Source organism: Propithecus coquereli, unplaced genomic scaffold (genome assembly GCF_000956105.1).
Source record: "Propithecus coquereli isolate 6110/MARCELLA unplaced genomic scaffold, Pcoq_1.0 Scaffold92, whole genome shotgun sequence".
Lineage (NCBI taxonomy): Eukaryota > Metazoa > Chordata > Mammalia > Primates > Indriidae > Propithecus > Propithecus coquereli.
Genome location: NW_012155507.1, coordinates 5,120,394 through 5,142,068, shown reverse-complemented (window position 1 = coordinate 5,142,068; position 21,675 = coordinate 5,120,394). Strand labels below are relative to the sequence as shown.

Genomic DNA, 21,675 nt, shown 5'->3' with positions numbered 1-21,675 from the left:
ATTACTGTACTCTACATACAGTAATAACATCTAGGGTATAGATGTTATTACTGTACTCTACATACAGTAATAACATCTAGGGTCACATTAAGGCATAAGCTTTCAACAGCTTATGACCTTATAAATAACTATGGCAAATCAGCAAGAAGTTCTTCCATCTTTTTTCATGGACTTAAGAAAATCCTTTTTATTTTGGCAATTTTCAAACATATTAAGAAATAAAGAGAAAAGACTAATCAACCTCCAAATATCCATTACGAAGCTTTAGCAATTTTCAATATTTTGCTAAACTTTTTTTGATAGGACTTTAAACTACAAAAAGCATTTACATATCATGTGTATTTACAAAAAGGGAAAAGCCTACAGTACCTATTTAGAATTTCCTTTGCCTTATAATTTTTTAGACTTAAATTTCAAGCCCTCTTACTCAAATTTCAGTTTTATTTAGTTAAAGCCATTTTTTTTTCAAACACAGATATTCCTATTTCTTTCAATTCAAAGAAAAATTTCCTTTTTGTTTTCATTTGTGCCTCATACTTCTGATGAAATCATCTGCTAAATCTCAAATGTTTTGGTGTTCCTATTTTTTTTTTTTTTTTTGAGAAAGGGTCCCACTCTGTCACCCGGGCTAGTGTGCAGTGGCATCATCATAGCTCGCTGCAACCTCAAACTCCTGGGCTCAAGCAATCCTCCTGCTTTAGTCTGCCAAGTAGCTGGGACTGCAGGCACACACCACCATGCTTGGCTAATTTTTCTATTTTTTGTAGAGATGGAGTCTTGTTCTTGCTCAGGCTGGTCTCGAACTCCTGGTCTCAAGAGATACTCCTACCTCGTCCTCCCAAAGTGCAAGGATTATAGGCCTGAGCCACCGTGCCTGGCCTGGTGTTTCTATTTTTCCAGAGACTTTATCCCTGTAATATTTATTATTTTTTTTTCACTGTGCCTGTATATTTTTTCTTTATCAGAATAATTTTATTTTGGTAGTCCCATGCTCTTAAGGTACCATGTTCTAAGTCATTCTTCATTTGGAAATCCGATGTTTTTATATCTTTTAGTGAACAATTTTCTGTACATAGAATCCATAATTGCTCTTGGTAGCCTGTTTCAAATTTTAAAAGTTCAGTTCCTCTTTCCTCTTGTTTATCTATTGCAGTAGTCATTAAGTAACCTGTTAGTCTTTTCTTTCCCAAAAGCTCCAATTCTGTGGTCTTTTCCTCATGAATCTTTTTTTCTACCTCCTCATTAATAATGCACATTTTAGTGACTATTTAAAAAGATTCAAAAATAAGCAAATATATGTAACTACCATTTTATGGTATCGAATGCTGTTCTGTTTTTTTTAGCTAAATAGAGATGGGAAAACTTTTACTAACCTTTCCAGGATCCCACTCTTGAGTTTTTGTCTGAAGCTGTAGAAGCTCATAAGTTAATTCCAAATTTTCTAATTCTGGTTTGGGAAATCCAGGTAGTACATTGTGCAACTGGAAACCAAATAGCTCCAACCAACTTCCGATGTCTGTGAGACACAAAATTTAAAAGAAAAAAAACTTTTAAAGTCCATACTTTACAATCTTTGTTGAAAACTTGAATGATGCCCCTCCTGCCTTCAATATGTTTAGGCAATGGAAGTTAAGGATAAACCACCCCTCCTTATATGATCCACCCTAAAACACATGATCCTCTCCCTACAAGGAAAACTTCTGACTCATGGATAATCCCAGAGATAAGCTCAGTTTACTACATTGAAACTCTTAATGTGATAGTGGTACTCAGGCCATATGGACCATAATACTAGATTTCTATGATACAACACAATTCTGAATTTTTCTTTGATGAAATTATTCATATAAGCTTTTGAGAGTGAAGCATAGAACCAGAGACAGCTTAAAAGGAAAGGAAAAATATAGTGGGATCCAAAAGCATCACCTTTTACGTTAATGTGCACGTTTTGCTCACTCTAGAAAACTAAGGAAGACAGTGAATGCATGATAACTTGTGGGCTAACAGGCAGGAAAAGGAAGCATATTTACAAAGGCATTGAGGTAATGTGATAAAATAAACAGCACTGAGTTATCTCAAGTTTTAGCTTAAAGTCTTACACCATTTAAATACCTGTGGTATACTTTGCAACATCTTGAGTTTTGCCAACTGGGTAGTTATTTTCAAAGGAGTATAGGTTGAATGGTTTAGGAAGGAGGTTCAGCTGTTTCCATATGTGATGATTAGGCGTTGTCCATCTGCCAGCGACAACATCATAATCCCTTTGCCCCAGGTGCACTAATTTAGTAAGGAAATCATAGAGGCCTCCATGAAAACCAATGACGACCTGAAAGTCAGGGTAAGTGTCATGATAGATATCGCCATAAGGCGTGTACAATATCTCTTTTATGACCTGACCTCGACTACTGAACACAGCTAGTGGTGTACCTGTATTATCACAGGCTACATAATATTCTTCACCACTGCTTAACTCCATGGCAATAAGGTGACCTTGGAGATCATAATACAGAGATGTAATCTCTGAGCTCGTGTGGTTGTACAAATGAGTAACTCTTATGGGGTTGGCAAGGTCTGCATAAAAGAACTGGAGGTGCTGCCCTAGGCTGGACTTACTGGCGACGCGTCGCCCAAGCCCATCATAATAATACTGCACAGTCCAGCCAGAAGCCTTATTATAGGCTTTCTGCAGCAGACCATTAGAATTATATTCAAATACGTCATTTCCCCTCTGCCTCAGAAAGCCGTCTTCATCCATTTTATACTGAATTTCTCCCAGTCTGGTGATGCGGTCTCGGAGGTCATATCGGAGAGGAGTGAGACGAGCACTATTCCCATGGCTTAAGAGGTTGATGTTTCCATTCAGATCATAACTATAACGCCACTGGGTTTTGTCATTTACAGAAACGGTCTGAAGTTGTCCATCGGCATCGTATTCATAATAGTACCTTGTTATATTGGCATCTACTCCTACCCTTATGTCGCATATGACCATACGGCCCATGGTATCATATTGAATAGTCATCCAGTAGGCAATTGCCTTTAGGATTTCATACTGGACTTCAATGACTTGTCCATTGGCATTGAAGATCTTGGTGTGCTTCATCACTGTAGTAGTTATGACCTGATTTAAATCGTAATTAATCACACTGAATTTTCCAAATTGCTCTGTTCTACCAGAGACATCAACATATCGGTACAGATCTATGGGCAAAGGGGTTTCATTGATCACAGCTTGCATGCTGGTGACACGGAAGTTGTTGTAGCTGTAGTCAAACCGTGCATTCACAAGACCTTCTTCACTGAATCTGAAAATCTGACGTCCAATAAGAGGTCCTGTAGGAACCAAAATGAAAACGAGAAAAAAGCTTTAAGTGATTAATGTGGAATAGTCAGAAAGGTCTAGTGTTATTTTATTTAGTATTGATGCTTTACATTCAAAACAAAAAAATAGAGATTGACCTTTGATATCTAATACCTGGGGATATCATCTCATAGAGGTATATTCTCATAGTGGTAGTCACCAAATATGGAAAAGAATTAAAATATTGTTCAGTATTAGTTATAGAATAATTTAATTATAGAAACTATATTAGTTTCATTAGTCCAGTAGCCAGAGGTGATGAAACTGATTTATGAACATGCTTTCTCGCTATAATCACTGGCAAAAAATGCTTTCATTTCATTTAACCTTTGCCACAAAGTCATAGGGTCAGGTTCTGACAAAGTCCAGCATTAAAGCAACTGGATTTGGGCATTTTATAAACCCAAAGGATGAAATGTATTTGAAAGTCCTGACTTTTGCAGATATTTTGTTATCAATTGAGGCTTACAGAGGTTACACAGGGCTTGAACTAGTTTCAGTGAGACTCATATCTTGCAGTTGCATCTTTGGAAGATTTAGTGGTGAGTTGGAATGGGTCTACAGTTACACCAGGCACTTAGATCTCAACTTTCTTGAGAACTGAGAGAAAGAAAAATGCACTGTATGTTTTTAAGAAATCAGTCTTCATAAGACATATTTTAAATTTCCAATGGCAGATAATTTGATAAGTAAAGTGAAAGTTTGTTGGATTGAATGTGTGTAGGTTAATGCTTCTATCTCAGACCGCAGTCAGTGAAAACTTCACAAGAAAATACTGATGTTGCATGCATTGCCACTCTTTCATGACAAACCTGTTTGCCTGTATCTGATTGTGCAGATGAATCCGTCGTGCATCAGGTGTATCGTCTTAATCACCCCAGAAGACTCTTCATATGTTAATGTCACCTGGGTGGTATCATAGAGAATCTCAGATAGCCTTGCTTGCTTAGTGTACTTGTACAAAACTCTGCGCCCTGTCCCCAGATGCAGGGTCTGTAGCAGTCGGCCATCTCGACTGTAGTCTTGGATAAAAGAAGTGCTACTGTCTGGTGGGGTGTAGATGTTCCGGTAGTAACCTACTGAAAGCATGGTTTGTAAGCTGTGGCGCACCATACTAGGCATGGTGACGGAGAGCAGACAATCCGATTGGTCATACTCAAAGATGTAACGCCGCTGGCTGTGTAAGAGAAGCATCACCGACTGAAACGAGACAAAGGCAGAATAACATAATATGGACCACTAAAGTTGAGGGGATTAAAGAAAATACACATTTCTCCACTCAACACAAATTTATTGAGCACTTACTATGTGTTGGGCACTGTGGCACACCCTAGTGGATACAGTAGTACACAGTAATGGTGTCTCTCTGCAATGGTGTCATAGTTTGATGGAGGAGAAAGACAAGTAACCAAGCAATTACAATATAGTGTGAAATGTGTTATGCCATGAGAAGTACAGAGAGCTTATCGGAGATAGAGGAAGAGCATCTAATTCAGACTTAAGAGGCCAGAGAAGGCTTCTTAAAGAAAGTGACATCTGAGTTGAGATCTCAAGGATGAGTAGGGGTTGGCCAGATGAAGCCAGGGAGGCTGGTGGGGTGGTGGTAAAGAGAAACAACTCTTGGCAGAGAGCACAGCATTGTGAGGGTCTGGATATGAGAGATCGTGGCTTTTTCAGAGAATGAGGGGGATTTTGTGTGGCCGGAGATGGGTGTGTTGGAGGTAGGGGCTGGGGTGGTGAATAGCCAGAGATGAGGCCAGCTTGGTAGGCTGGGTCCAGATCATGCTGGACTTTCTAAGCTATGCTAAGGAGTTTGGACTCAAACTCACTGAGCATTTTGGCAACGGGGAGCCATTGAAGGGTTTTCAACAAGTTAAGGGACAGGGTGCTTGCAGAGCTGGGAGAAACTATCAAGTTGGGATTTTAGAAAGGTTATTGTCACTTCAATGTAGAGATGGTAAATGGAGGGCGGAGCATGTCACATATTAAGTTACAGTTACCAAAAAGTATTTGTTGACTTCGCATAGCAGATGTCTTCCTAAAAAGTTGCATATAAAATATTATTACAGTATTATTTTCCAATTTGTATTTTAACTTCACTCTTAAATTCATGTTTTAGTGTTAGGAGAGCATGCCATTAAAAGTGAAGAATTCTCTGGTCATGCAACCTCTCTCCTCCAAACTGATCTGCATTTCAGAAACAGTTATTTGTTGAGGTATAATGCCTAGCATGTAATAGGTGTCTCAAAAATATTGGTTGATCTTAATTCTAAATATAGACCTAAAAGGAGCACTGTTTAGGGAGGACTCTAATTTACCGACATGTAAATCTCATCTTTTAATAAAAATAAAACAACATTCACCCCTGGAGATTCTGATATAGCTCCCTAGGGAAGCTTCACCCCTAGCCTCTTGAGAATTACCTTATCAAGCAGAAGGATTTAGTTGAGCTTTATTTTCTGAAGTTTGTGCTATGAAAACAAAAGGGTTTTTTTCATTTTCCACACACAAATTACATATTTATGAATGTCAATTACATATGTAATGAACATTAAATCTTCTAAATATTAAATTACATTACGATATCGAATGTGCTTTTTGAAACTGCATATTCTTCCTACCCCTCTGAGAATTTTTGATTTTGAATTTTGTGTCAGTTCTATGAAGTCAAAGTCAGTGGTTGTTTGCTCATTCATTCCATCTTTCCTTTCCATCAACACTATCCCTAGAGAGCCAGAGGTGAGTGCAGAAATCTTGTCACCTCATCATCTGCGGACAATCTGCAGCTTGCCACAGCCTGCAGTTCTACCATGGCAACCTCTGAAAACCCTCCTGAACGAAAGGCAGGAGACTTGGAAATCCTGAGTGGGCCCGAGGACAGGAAGGGAGAACTGTTTCCTTTGACCAAGGCAGAACTCAATAGAACCAGCAAGGAATTTTCCTGTGAATGGGGCAGCAGGTGGCAGGCGGCGGGGACAGAAAGGCTTTATACAGGATTTGGTGGAAAATGCTTTTGCATTATCTCTTTGCTGAAAATCGCATCTCTCAGCTCCTTTCCATTTTCGTCTGTCAATTTGCCATGAGCAAATGACATCTGTCACCTTGTGATGCGGCCGAGGACAATCACCATATGGCCCCCACATATTATCTAGTACCGGCCTGCCTGGGCCATGCCTTTTCCAGTCGCTGTACCAGTGTTACCAAGTATTTATAGCACGTTGTTATTATATTCTCTCCCCCAGTCTCATCCTGCAGCCTCAGTAAACCACTGCCTGAACCTTGTTCCTAGGTGGTGCTGATGCGGGGCTGTCTGAAAAACTCCTTGGTCTGTTTGAAAGCTTCCTGCCAATGGCAAAAATGTGGATGATGTGATTAGAAATCGTATGAATGCAACTGTTGTGTTGCCAGAATATCATTTAGCTTTCATTTGGCTACTTTCTCACTTTGGGTGGGCATTTTTATCAGTTTGTTCAAAAACAATGCTTATGAGCCCATTCAATGTCTACAGTGCTGCTACAGGATAAAAGGCCATTTATTATTAGTCCAAATAATAAGTGGGAGACTTTTATTCCTTTTATTTGATTGTGAGAGCCTAAAAAATACCATTGTAAAGAAAAAAAACAGAACAGTCATGGCTGTATACTTATTGAGACAAGAATAGAAATGAGAGCAGAAATTTGAAAAGTTAAAGCATTTGAATGACCACCAGATGGCAGTGTGGGGCCATCTGGAAGCTCGAGCCAAAGACTGCATTTTCTAAGCAGCCTTTGAAAACTTTAGCCACAAAGAGGCAATTTCTGTAAATGTATGACTAAAGTATCTTATTAAATGATTATAAAATATATTTAAATGCATTTTAAAAAACTAAGCTCGTAAGAATGATTTTAGGAAACTGAAAGATTTACATTTACTGTAATACAAAATTTTAGCTCCACAAGTCTTCAAAAAATAATTAACTCAGAGAAGTCTGATAAATCAAGACAGAGAATTAATGACCACACAGAAAAAATTTAAGAAACAATAATTGATTTTTTAAATAGAGAAGAGATCATTAAGCAACTGCAGCCATTACCCAAATAATTATTTTTCTTCTAATGGCTACAAACCATTATGCATGAAAATGATATGCATAACTTTTACCTACTCTAGAGGAAGTCAAACTATTTTTACAAAATTTCTGCATGTTAAGGTGAAAAATCTTTTGCTGCTTTTTAATATGTCATGGTATAAGTATGGCAAGCAAATTTATAGAGGTAATACCAGAAGTATTTTGGGGTGTAAAGAGAGAAATACATTTTAAAGCTTGAGAATTCTTAGTTTAAAATACACCGCAAGAACCAGCCTCTTTGTCCCTGCTTTGCCCCTGTCACAGTGAAAGAATGTGCCCTCAAAGGCCATATTAAAGAGAGAACTGGAAAGAACACAAGGAGGTGCAGAACCTCATTAAGTCACTGAAAAACGTACACGTAAAATGGGATTTTGGTAAATTCAACCTTCTTTCCCTTTTTTTTTCTAGAATGACAATTTCAAAGATCCTTTATTCCTTCTTCCCTCCCTCTCTCCCTCTGCTCTTTCCTGTTTTGATTTACCTTCACTAGCTAGCGGTTAAATTCTCTACTTGGGTGCTTTATATTATTTCATTCAATCATCGTATCTATTCAGTGAATTAGTTATGATCCTGGTAATGATAATGTTAATAAAATCAATTGTATGATAAATGATTTTTGGAAAGTAAAGAACCATTTCATGATTGTGTGTTTTGTAGGTTCTCAGTTTTGCATAATAAGATTGCTTAAATCAGTGGCTACCCTTTTAATTAGAGAACAAATTAAACATGAAATCAAGTAAGGGACAAAAGGCAACTAAAAGGCACGAATGAGCTGGCTTGTCTCACTGGTCAGGAAGTCACAGGGGCTTGTTTTTATACCCTACTCTGGGTCAATTAGGTCTTATTTCTGTCCACTGTAGACACAGTCTCACAGAGGTGTTTGTTGTTTTAAGAATTATTGCCAACTAAGTTTCTATAGCAAAGAGAACTCATGTGAAGTTCGTTTCATGTGATTTTTTTGCTCAAGTAAATTCGATGAAATAATCACCTAACTCAGAAAAGACAAACAATAAAATCTCCTCACTGGTGTCAGAGAAGAGGCTAAATAATTGCACACAGGGCTGAAATCTAAGTCTTCAATAGGCTCTTTTGTTATTGTATAGACAGCCTGAAGGGAAAGTCTTATGAGACCTAGATGCAACTGTCTATAGGCAATTAGCTCAGTTGGTCAGACTCTCGTGCTAATGAGGTTGGAGTTATGAGTACAAACACATGCATGCTTTCTAAGAAGTGCTGCCTACTTAACTAGTCACATAGAGGACCTGTGGAAGGATCAGTGCAAACTTGTCCTCATTCCTGGAAAACAAACTCAGCTAATATTCTGTTAATGATAAGTGGCATCTTTTTATTCATATGAAGGTCATCAATATCCACCTTAAGAAACAGTTTGCCTTATGTACACATACCTCCAAATATTTGGATTTAATGTTGTAACAAGTTTGGCAGTTTGTAGACACTAGTCACAGGATTTTGCCAATTGTTCTTGTTATTGAAATCCAAAAGAGGAAAGATCTGCTCTATAAGATTCAGATTTTCCCAGCGTAGAGGAAAGATTATAGATGTGATAAATTTCTTCGGCAGGAAAGGGCATGGGATGGATACAGCAAAGGACTCTCTCCTTTTACCATGGCTCCCAAGTGAACTCCGCTATATCTCCTAGGCATTTCCAACTTGGTAAATTCTCCAGCAACTGACTCTGGGAAGCAGTAAGATAGTTTTATAATGACCAGCACACTGACAACCCCTGGTACACTATTTTTTTTTAACTTCGTGGAAGGCGTATCAGAAAGGTGTGGCATTATTCAATGCAAAGAGAGAAATTTGCCATGTGAGTTATAAGCTCCTATGACTTTTCTAAGAACTTCTAGGGGTTACCTTGCACTGATTACCCTTGAATCCTCAGGGAAAGCATTTTTCAATTTTCCCAGAAATTAATTTAGGACTGATGAGTTCCTAAATTCATTGAATGGATAGATTTGGGAAACAAGAGGCACTATCTTAGGAGATCTGACATTGAGATGGCAGATAGAGATCAATTATTCTTACTGTCCTCTGGTACTGATCTGGCCAGAAACCATTTCGCTGTGTAGGGGCTGAAGTTTGACAAATGGTTCCTGTGGTGGGATTAAAATCCTTTTCTATTTTTACCAGACAGAGGCCACAAGCTCCCATTATGGATCCTACTAAAGACTCACTGCGCACAAAAGACTATTGTATTACCAGTGAAGCCCCACTGCCACCATTCCCTCAGGCTGATGACTTTTGAAAATTAGCCCTCAATGTATATAAGGAAAATTTCACTGACTGTCCTAACAAAATTAGAATTCCTTATCCTCTTGGTAAGAGGCCCTTTACCAGAGCTGAGATACATTAACACATAATTTTATAATTTTCTAGCTATTTTTCTCTCAGTATGAGCTTTCATAATAATAAAGGTACCTTTTCAAGAACGTGAACAAATATGCTCAAATGAGGAGAAAGCCAAGTCATTATTCTGACTTCAGTTTGAAAGGGTACTTAGCAGAGTGTGGGATTGGGAAAATTTTTCAGAGGAAAAACAGCTTATGCTTATAGGTTCAACATCTTTTTTTGGTTGTTGTTACTTCTACAGAGTAGAAGAGCCAGAACACAGAATTTTCTCCTGCAGGTCCTTACCAAGGTGGGTAATTTCAGTATTCTTCAGTATCACTTTCAGTATTCTTATTCAGATACTTGATACTAGTTTTGTTCCCCTATGCACTTACCTTTTCTAAGTAGGTATAGCTCCAAATTTTCCCATCAGCCCAAGTTCTTGATATTATTTTTCCACTCTGGTCATATTCCATTTTTTCATTCCATGTCCCTCTTTGAATAAATGTCACCAATCCTGAAGGTGAATATGTGATGTTCACTTCATTATATCTGCTTACAGGAGACCACAGAACGGGTCGCCCAGTTTGGTCATAAAGAATTCGAAGGGTGAATTTTCGGTGGTCATCATAGATCTTTCCTGTGCGGGTTATATGATCAAAATCTATGGAGAGCAGGTTTCTGTTATGGGCCTACGAAAAAGAGATATGAAATACATTTTAAGCAATGCTTTGGTTCCCCTCATCTAGTGCATTCACAATCATGAAGCCTTTTCTGATTTTCTAACCATGGGGTCTTTCTCGCCTCTGAATCCTCATGGCTTAACATTCCTCAGATGCCACTTGTGTTTTTTTTTTTTTTTCTTTTGAGACAGAGTCTTGCTTTGTTGCCCCAGCTAAAGGCTAGAGTACAGTGGTGTCATCACAGCTCACAGTAATCTCAAACTCCTGGGCTCAAGCAACCCTCCTGCTTCAGCCTCCCAAGCAGCTGGGACTACAGGCACGTGCCACCGTGCCTGGCTGATTTTCCTATGTGTAGTAGCGACAGGGTCTCGCTCTTGCTCAGGTTGCTGTCGAACTCCTTAGCTCAAGAGATCCTCCTGCCTCGGCCTCCCAGAGTGCTAGGATTACAGGCGTGAGCCACTGCACCCGGCCCACTGTCTTTATTCCCTGATCAGAGTGTATGCTCCCGGAGGGTGGAGACTATGACTTAATTCCTGGGACGGTACCTGGCATACTCTAGACCTGCAATATGTGGTTGTTGATTGTTTTTTCCCCCAGCTCAAGCCGTAAGTGCATTGCTACAGTTTTCAATAATTATGTGATCTTATTTTATGTGAGTCGAATGCCTACTAAGGAGTGGGGCTTCCTTCTTCCTTCTCACCAGTGACATGGCTAGAACATAAATGGTGAATTATTTATGTGATTAGAAATCAGAAAAAAAGAATACAATGAGCCCCCACTAACTAAAACAGAGAGTCTCTTCTTTGGCTTCTTTGTTCACCTGGGCTTGGAGTTATATGACTCCACGCCTATCACAGGTGAACTCAGGTTGCCCCCTGGTGATGGAGCCCCACTCAGCAATATTTTCATGGAGGCCTGCAGGTAAATGTGGTAGGTGTTGGTAGGTCTCCCAGCATTTGCAAGGGTGGCACCAGTAACTGAGGTTAAAGCATGGAGTTAAATTTGGATTTCAAGTTTAGAAACAATTAGTAGTTTGGCTTGGTTCTGGTTGTAGGCTTCTTCTACCGTATGCTAGCTTTCCCTCTGGGAACCTGAAAATCTTGCAGTTGTCCCAGAGCAAGCCTAATTCGAGGGACCTTGAACTGGATTCCATGAAAGACAGCACTCAATGGCGCCTGACTCTGATGAAATTCAGCCGGGTCCACACAAGATAACTAAATAACTAAATGACTTAGTAAAAAAGTTTAAAACTCATGACTGGATGCAGTGGCTCACACCTATAATCCTAGCACTCTGGGAGGCCAAGGTGGGAGGATCACTTGAGCTCAAGAGTTCAAGACCAACCTGAGCAAGAGCGAGACCCCATCTCTACTAAAAATAAAAAAAATCAGCTGGGTGTGGTGGCACATGCCTCTGTAGTCCTAGTTACTCAGGAGGCTGAGGCAGGAGGGTCGCTTGAGCCCAGGAGTTTGAGTTTGCAGTGAGCTAGGCTGATGCCACAGCACTCTAGCAGGGGCAACAGAGCGAGACTCTGTCTCCAAAAAAAAAAGCAAAAAGACTTTTACTGGGTTCTCCAAACAACCAGACAACTGACCTGATTTTTTTCCACTTTTCGACTAGTAAGTAGTGTCAGTGTTTGGCAGACCCACCAGAAACTTCTGCTATAGCTAGCTGATTATAATACAGCCACCTAGAAAATGCAATACTCAACCAGTTCTTTTGTGTTCTAGGAAAAAAAGTTGCTTCTGTTGATTTTAGTTATTAAGGGGGTTCAGTCCCTGCTGGCCAGCACTGAAGAAGGCCCTTTGGAAGAGGGGAGCTTTGGAGGAGGGGTAGGTGGAAAGCTCAGGGAAGGGCTTTTAAAATTTGTTTTATTTTATTTTGGTTTAGTTCAGTTTTAGTTTTAGTGGTTTTTTTCTGTTTTGTTTCATTATAACTTTTTATTTTGAAATAATCTGACTCATGAGAAGTTGCAAAAATGGTAGAGTTACCATGCACCCTTGACCCAGGTTTCAGGAACAGACTTTTGAGTTGAATGGAGAGATTCCAAGTGTATGTGGCAGGAACAAAGGCAAGAGTGAAAAAGAAGGGATTTTGAGAAGTGTAAATAGCAGTAAACCAGAGTCAGGAGACATTCAACTAGCTGCCTTTCTGTGCACTAGTCATTTCTCTATCTGGGCCTTAGTTTTCTTATCTGTGAAATGAGAATGATGTTACCACTTTATACCACAAAGCTGTGCTAAGAATTAAATGAGAGTACATACACAGGTACTCGTAAACTGTGAAACAACATTAGTAATAGTTATTTTTACAATATAATGATTACTTTTCTCATTTTATTTAGGCCTGTGAATAGGCCTATGTGTCAGATTCCAAGGTGATTATAGTTCAGTGGATTAGATTTATATCTGTAAGAACTGTCAACATGATCCTGAACAGAATGTTAAATATCTGATTAATGAGGTAGGGGAATAAAACCAACATTAGGGTTTGACTATGTTAATTAAAATCAGACCAAGCTGATTCACTAGCTACTCAACTAAATTTTGTTCATTTTTGACTTCTGTGGTCAAGGATCTCTTTAAATATCTGAAAGCTATGCAATATGTCCTCAGAAAAATGCACATAAGCTACATATAAGCACATATAAGAACATTTTTGATGTAATCTCAGGGAGGCTCCGAACCCTCCCAAAACAAAAACATGAAACCTCTAGGAGTCCCAGTTCAAAATCCTGGTTCAGAAAGAATTTTTATATTAGTGGCCTGGGTGACTGCAAAACCAACATTCTCATATCAGACTCTGGTCTTCTCTTGCTCAGTAATCTACTTCGCTTTTTAAAATAACCTCCACTTCCTTATCCCCTGATTATAAAGTGATAACTTTTTCATTGCAGAAAAATTGGGGAAACGTAGAAATGTATAAAGAAACTAATTACCTGTAGTCCCACCCTCCAATGAGAATGACTGTTAACACTTTCTTGCATTTCATTCCATTTATCTTTTTTTGCATCATCTCTGTCCATACGTTTAAATCTTATAACTAGCATTGTACTTAAAGTTTGTGTCCTACTTTTTCAGCTAATGCTTTATTTTCAGCATTCCTCATGTTTTAAAATATTCTTAAAATATGGCTTTTATTGGTTGCATAATATCTTACTACCCATTAAACATTTATTTATCTATTCTTCCATTTTTGGAAATTAGAGTTTTTGTTTCCCATTTTTCTTTCATATTTTGTGTTTTGTTGAACACTTTTTAAAATAAATATTTCCTTAATACAGAATCCTATGAACGAAATTACTGAGAACATATTAAAATACTCCTGATGCAACCTGAGAGATTACTTTATAGTGCACAAAGGCTGTACAAATTCATGCTCCCATTAAAAAGTAGTGGGAAAGCCCATCTCATTCCATCCTTACTGGCATTGAGTATTATTATTGTTAGTAAACTTTTCCCACTATGAGAGAGGGAAAATGGCAGGCTACTGTAGCTTAAATTTGCATTCATTTGATTACTAGTAAGGTTGACCTCTTTTTAACATCTACTGGCCACATGTGTGTCTTGTATGAATTGTCTGCTCTTGACATTTGCCCATTTTTCTATTGGGGTGTGGCACTTTCTGTTTTAAACTTCTTTCAGTTTCAGTTTCTTCATCAGTCAGCTGGGGCTAATGATATTTGCCCTTAAATTTGAACTTCTGCAAAAAATGACCTATCAAATGTTCCATGCCATCAATTCTATCCAGAAGACTAGTGATTAGATACTTAAATTATTTGGGGAGGGAAGTGTTGTTAGTCTCAGGTGTAGGTTTAATTCAGGGAATAAAGCCACAGATTGGGAATCATGACTATTTAAACCATCTGTAGCCAATGCGTGCAGTGTTGTCTTGCATAAATATATGGTAACCTGCTGTTATCACCTAAAAGATGATAGAGAAGCATATATTTCCTGTCTTTTGATATGCTGGGCTTGGAAGCGTATAGGAACCAGGTGTTCTTTCTTCAACTACCCTTCCTGTGGTTTTATAGCCACATATCTCCAACTGTAATACCTTTCATTTACAATAGCTGTAAAATATCCATGTACTCCCAGAGACGGTTGTAACTATTACAATTTATGTTATAATGATAGTTAAAGAGCCAAAGTAACAAGTGATTTCCAGTTCAACTAAATTTGTGGTTTTATTTGTCTGATAGATTAAGTTTACTACTCAAGAACACATTTCTTAATAAAGTCATTATAGCTACATAAGCAGGGATCACTGTTTAAAATCCACCACAAAGCAAGCAGAACAACTCTGCCTGATGTTTTTTCTCTGTCCGCGAAGACTTCTGCAACTGTGCTTCTCTGTTTCTGGATAATATACCCTGATATTCCTGTGCTGCTGAAAAACTACTTTCAAAGTCAGGTTTGTAAGTTAATGTAAAATTTGGCTAAGAGCTGAAAGGGCATGAAGGTATTGAAGATTCCTCCTTGAATCTCCTGTGGAAACCACATGTGAGAAGCCTGGGAGGGAGAATGCTTTTCCAGGTGAGCTCTCCCAACCTCTTTCTTTAATACTTAAAGTGTCCCCAGTCCCTACTGCAGGAATCAGAACTAGGTTGAATGCCACTGACTGCCGGGGCTGTGGGCAAGATCGGGAAAGCTCCACATTCACATAAGCGCTTGCTTTCCTGAAAAAAGATAGCTCTTGACCCACGTGTGGGTCGTCAATCCTTATTTCCACTCTTCCCCCAGTCTACATCAGTCCTTCCTCTGGAAAAGAGAGAGGCAAAAAAAGAAAAAAAAAGGTGGAAATTTGGGAATGGGAGCAAGTTAAAAAGGGCCTCTTTGGACAGTTGCACATTGAGCAAGACCTTTGAGTTTGGCAACGGATGAGCTGTATATTGTGGTAAGAAAGCTGGACTTAGCAATTTTTTTCATAGGGGAAGATGTATCTATGTTGTATCCTTTGCCTTTCCTTATTCTTTTATTTTTTTTAGCTGTACTAAGGAGGAGTAAGGAGAAGGGCTTGATTTTTGTTCACACTTGGACCAGAGAAGAAAGAGGGAAGAGTGTGCTCCGGAGAGCCATGGATAGTGTCGCTGGTAGAAATGAAAGGGCCTGTGAAGAGTAGGTACAGGGAGAAGCTCCAAAGGCAACTATCCCCTGCGTCCCCTCAGAGCCTTTCCTGGTCTTTCCTAGGAGTTTGTGTTCTAATTGCTCAAGAGGAAGTCCCTTCAACTCTTCCAATTTGAAACTCATTCAATTAGTAAGATAACTTTATAGTATTGATCTAAAGGCATTTGCTGATATTTGACTGTTTTGAGCCTACACAAAGGGCAATTTGCTAAGGTTCAACACACTACACACACACACACACACGCACACGCACACACACACAAATGTGCTGAACTCTCAGCTACGATCACTGCAGTTGATTTTCTTTCCTTTACGAGGCGGAGAAGGTTGACTTTTCAAGGACACTGTCTAGCATTTCAGCTCAGAATACAACTGAGTTACCTGTTTAATTTTTGCTGAAGAAGTCGTAAGGTGAGTAAGTGTGTTGGGCCAAATAGCCATGTCAGAGTTTGGAAGATGAACTGCATTTAATTTTCATGAAGTTATGAGAATGGATAGAAAAGTCAGAGCCGATTTTCAAGTAGCACATGCTACTCTACTCTCACCAGTTTTAAGGTAATTAGTAGTTGATTTTTTGAAATCAATATCTACTTTAATTCCACAGATTTTATTTTTTATTGATATCTCGAGATTGACAATCAAAAGCTTACTTAAGCCTGCTTTTATTTCACAGAGTTGCCTACAAATAAGCAGGGCATAAATTCAATATTAGCATCAGCTTCTAATATTTCATCTGGAATTTCCTTTTTTTCTTTTTCTTTTACTTCCAAGACACTCTCTTTACCTTAGCAGCCCACAAAATCTTAGCACCAGAAGGAATCTTAGGAAATGGGCTATTGAGCCAGACTGCCTGGATTCAAATCCTGTAATCACCACTTACTAGCTGTGTGACTTCTCTGTGCCTCAGTTTCTTCATCTGTAAAATGGGAATGATAATAATAAGGTATTATAAATAGTAAATGAGTTAATATGTGGCAATATACATAGTATGACCTCAAGGAGTGCTAATTGCTGTTAATGTGGTTAATATTAATAATACTACTCCTAATAGAGATCACATTTTATAGATGGAAAAAGTGCAAAATTATGGGCATACCAGTTCTTTCTCAAAATAATACTCATTCTTCTCACCTGACTTTGGCCATATCATTTAACTTGGACACTTTTTGCACTATGCTAATTTTCTCTTGTTTAAATACTTCTCTGTTGATTAATTTACCTGTGTAACCATACAACATATATATTAAAATTTTCTAAACCAAATCATTAATGCTTATGTATGGGTGAAACAGTGTGTGAAAGAATACTTTCTTTCTAGTTATCTGAGTGGGGTTGTCCCAATAAATATAGTAGTTTCTATGATTTGGAGGTCCCAAGGATCCCCTGACCCAAAAAATAAATACTACTCAGTAGCCTTGATGCCTGATATCTTCTGTCTCCAGGGGACTGCTCAGGGGTAGAAGCAGTTATTTGGGACTGAAAACTACAGATATATTTTAAAAAATAGATTAATCTATCTTCAAGCAGCCTTCTTATTTAAATTTTCACAAAATAGATGCCTCCACCAAACCTGAGGAGAAGGAAGTTAAAATAGTGTGAAGTGAGTGAGAACTTCAACTCTGAGTGCCCTGTAGCTGAGGGCCCTGTCAGCAAAGGCCATTTCTGAGAAGGGAGGGAGGTGCTGGAACCCTCTTGGCTCCCTCCCAAATTCCCCATCATTAGTCAGCCTGAGACCCTGTGTTCAACTGGGCTTGTTTCCCCTTCTCAGCTCACATCTGAACATTCACACGTTGCGTTTAAAAACGAACCTACCCCATTCTCAGTTATCTTTGAGTGGAGAAAAAAATAAGCCATGAGGGTTTTAGATTAGACTTTGCTTTATTTTGCTTTTAAACACATAATCATCTTACTTGATTTTATGACTTTGGTTTGAAGTGCTAAGCTTCCTCCATTTTTTTTTTTTTAATAAAGGAGGCTGCAGTTCTGGGGTTTTGCTGTAACCCTACAACTCAGTTTGCAGAATCTCATAAAGAGCTCTGGATCCAATGCTGGGATAAGTGTCATATTACGGCATTATTATCCATGGACATAGCAAGGTGCAATCTGGATGTAGTCCGTAACCCAATTTGCTTTTGGTGAATGTCCAATTCTTTTACAATTGCCTCTATTGTTATCTGCATTCTATTAATAATTTCTCTATTGTCCAGGGAAATGTATTTATGGGGACAGATTGATGCAGCAGATGAGAAGATACATGGACTGGATACAAAAGTATTTTACAAGGAAGATGATTCAAACACAACTCAGGTTGGGGGAGAAATGGATTTTTAAAAATAAATGAGATTTCAGGATGTTAATGTGATTTATTTGGCTTAATGGAGCTGGTGACGGATGGCCCAGAGGTTACAAATCCTTTGCCTGCTCAGGCTGAGCAGGGTGTTGTTTCCCAACAGTTTGCTTCCCTCACCTTGAAGAGAACCCTGACTTTGTACGAAAAAAGAAATCACTGATCATTGAAGAAAAGCAACTCGTGTTGCTTTATGTCCAAAGAGAGGTTTATCCCTTTCTGATTTTTTTTCCTTTCCAGCTAGAAGGTCTGGGGTAGGTGTGATTGGTAGCTTTTCGGAACATTTGATATCTGTCATCTTACCAAAAGGGCCTTTAAATGAAACTGTCATTTTGCGCTTGAACAATTAGTGCTTTATGATCTGCACATTTGCAAATTACAACCACAGTTTTGCGTGGGTTTTCAAAGAGGAGCCCCATTTCCCCCAGCATGGCATGGGTTTCTATGTTGTGTAACTATCGGAAATTCTGTCTCAACATCTCTGGTAGTTCCACCTGCTCTGGAATGGCAGTGTCACCAGAAGAAACAAATGATTTGGTCCAAGGTATTGAGGTAATTGAGAGAATCAGACAAGCTTATTCTTTGCACGTGTGCTTACAAATGGGCCACTGCATATTTGGTCCAGGAAGAGAGAATGTTGTCATCAGCTTGCCCCTTGAAAAGCTACCAGAAGTAAAGGGGCACTATCTCTGAAATAATAAAGTCCATGGGGAAAGAGAATGTGCTTTGTCAAAATTGGATTCACACCTACCTTTGGGAGCATATTCATTCTATTCAACTGGAAATGCCTAATCTGGGGGAACTGAGGCAGTGGCATAAACACAAATCCCTAAGAATGGGGAGAGCAGGTAAAAACCAGTTAAGCAGCCCCTGCTTTCCTTTTGCCTCCTTCATGCTTTCCCTGCCTGAAGGCCAGCCTGTCGTCCTGTGCCACCCACACTTGCCGGTACATTAGAGTCGATTATTTGTCTCTTTTTGTCAGCATTGAAATGAGGAGGCAGCCCCTGCCAAGGTGGCTCCACTGAGTGGGGCGATGATTTATAGATTAATTATGTTAAGGAACAAGGCAGCACAACATGATGCAATGGAAAGAGTGCCGCGCCAGGTGAAGACCTGCATTTTAGCCCTGGCTCTGCTCTTTAATAGCTGTTTGACTTTGGGCAAATCACTTAACCTCTCTGGGCCTTAGTCTCCTTATCTAGAAATTGGAAATAACAACAATTGATGGCTGTAGTGATCACATAAAATCCTGGCTATGAAACCATTTTGTTAACTCTGTGGCACAAAACATACTAAAGGATTGTTATTGTTATAATATTTCTAGGGACATGCACAGTAACACCACCTAGCCAATGAGGGGCTACATTCTTCAGTCCCGGGACCTCAGGCCACACCCTAGAAGTATCACAGAGAAGAAGGCCTTGAATCTGTTGCCCTTATAATCCAGTCTACAGATCTGTTCAACTCTGCCATAGGATGGGAAATGGGTCACATTATAATTAGTATTAACTAAACACTTTATTCCTTAACACTAAAGAGCTCCCAAATGTTTTTTGACCATTACCCTCTCAACATTAAGAACAATCTGGAATATAAGGTATAAATCACAGTTTATAGTTTCTCTCCATTATCTGTGCATATGGAAGGGAGAAAACAGGATGGGTTATCCTAGAAAACAGACAATTCCAAGGTCATATAGTATGGGATGGATTATCCTAAAGACTGGAAAAATCCCAAAGTTACATAGTATATGACTTGGTTCATAATGTTTTATTGAGACCATATACAGGGGAGCAAGAGACCACATTTTCAATATAGTTTGTCTGTAGTGAATCCACGAGGTTGATAAGTCATATGTAGATAATTCTTAATTTTCTCTAGTTCTACATTTTCATTTCACAGGTGAAAAAAATCAAGGCATTCCTTAAGCCAGTTGTAAAACTGAGCATCAAGGCCAGGTCCTCTAACTTTGCCATCTAAGGCTCTACCTGGGAGATCCCATTTCTTGAAGAACTCTGGTAGAAACCCTTACTGCTACCCACCTGGAGACATTTGACTATTTGGACTGGTTTCATTTCTCCATTCAGTGGCATATCTGGTAAGTATTCTGTTAGAGACTTGACAATACATATTGATTGTGCATGTAGACAACTTCGGTAGCTGCTACCAAAAACACCCACTGAAATCTGTGGCTGTGTGTCACCAATAGGACTGACTGAAAAGTGAGGACTGTTGAAGGTTATTTTGTTCATATCAAGCCATATGACTGGTTTGACTGCTTCTTCCTGGAATTGAGTAGTTGTCTTGTGGTTGTCCTTCCCAATCTTAAGGTTTACTATAAGTGAAGAAATGCAAGCATTCCTGGTATCCCAGGAGTGACACGGGTGCTTAAAGCAGGCCTGGCCTCAATAGTGAGTGATGATTTCCTGCAGGCTGGCAGTTGCTCTAGGGCTGATATTGAATGTTACTATATTTGGAAAGTTGGTCACATTATCCTAACATTGGTTAATGTTAGAGAAGGGACAGGCAGACAGAGAGTTAAGGTGTTTGTAGGCTTCGTGTGCTGCAGATAAGCAATTTTGACAGAGATCTCTGGTTAACTGTGGTGCACTGTGCTTGGTAAGGACTTGAAAACTCCCAAACCTTTACTTTCCTCCAGGCAACTCTCCAGCCCAATCTCTGCACTAGTCCTTTATCTGTCTGGCCCTTAATATGTATGCATAGCAATGCTATCATTCACTGATTTTTCCTTTGATTTTGCCTTGCCAAATGTTGCCTTATGTATCAAATCCTTCTGTGTGTGCCCACCTGGTCTTTCCAAAGAACCTGGGTCAATCTGGTGGGCCTGATAAGCATCTCTAGGTCTTGCTGGGAGGGGGACTGGAGGGCCTCCTGATTAAACACATTTCTCTAGCCAGACTTTCTTGGTGCCTGAAATTGCTACGATTATAGCACTTTAGCTGGCTAATGACAAAGAAAGCTCCTATTAGAATGCTCATTTAAGGATACTGAGCCATTACCGGCCATTAGCACCCTCTCTTGAATTAGTATATCATATAAGCTAGTCAGTCACCTAGAAAAGCTTTGGAGAAATGAGACTTCAGTTTAGGGAGGCTTTGTAGTTTTCAAAAAACCCCATAAATTTTCTGTATCTTGTGTGAGGTCAAGCCTTACCCTCAGCCTCCTCTCAAAAGCTGCAATGCTGCCTTTGTTTTGCTCCTTCCTCTGCCGCCACTCGATGAGGTTTGCACTGTGCTCTCCAGGCAATGAGATGTTGCATTTGCCCAGAGTGGGGTTGACTGCCCCGGCCAGGATGTGGGGCTCTGAGCTGAGGCTGATCTCCATCCCGCTGGCAAAGGTAACGCGCAGGGAACCATCCGGACTCACCCGATAGGTACTTTGAGTATTTTCTGTCAAGGGAAGAGCAAAGCAGGAAGAAAGGGAAGAGCAGGAATGAGGGAAAAGATAAGTTTCACTTGAGGAGGCACGTTTGGGATGGGATGAGCAGGTGGGGCGCTGTGGGCCTAACTGCCTTCTGGCTAGACCACCACTCTGACAGGCAGACATGCTCTCTGTCCATTTGGGTCTTGTTATTTTCACAGCTGGAGTATCTTGTTTCTTGGATAAAAGGCTCCTGTCTAACACTGTAGGCTGTTTTTGTTTTTTTTTCTTTTTCATTTTTAAAGAATTCCCTCACAAAC

The 21,675-nt window shown here is 39.4% G+C and overlaps 1 protein-coding gene across 1 annotated transcript in view; it reads right to left on the bottom strand.

Annotated features, from left to right (window-relative positions):
* Positions 1–21,675, bottom strand: part of TENM1 (teneurin transmembrane protein 1) — a 566,532-nt gene that overhangs the window by 3,841 nt on the left and 541,016 nt on the right. Inside the window, exons 27-31 of the mRNA XM_012664836.1 lie at positions 21,149–21,384; positions 10,214–10,510; positions 4,174–4,561; positions 2,113–3,333; positions 1,374–1,516 (exon numbers count right to left, since the gene is read on the bottom strand). Of these exons, the coding sequence (XP_012520290.1) occupies positions 1,374–1,516; positions 2,113–3,333; positions 4,174–4,561; positions 10,214–10,510; positions 21,149–21,384 (2,285 nt within the window). The remainder of the gene's footprint in view (positions 1–1,373; positions 1,517–2,112; positions 3,334–4,173; positions 4,562–10,213; positions 10,511–21,148; positions 21,385–21,675) is intronic.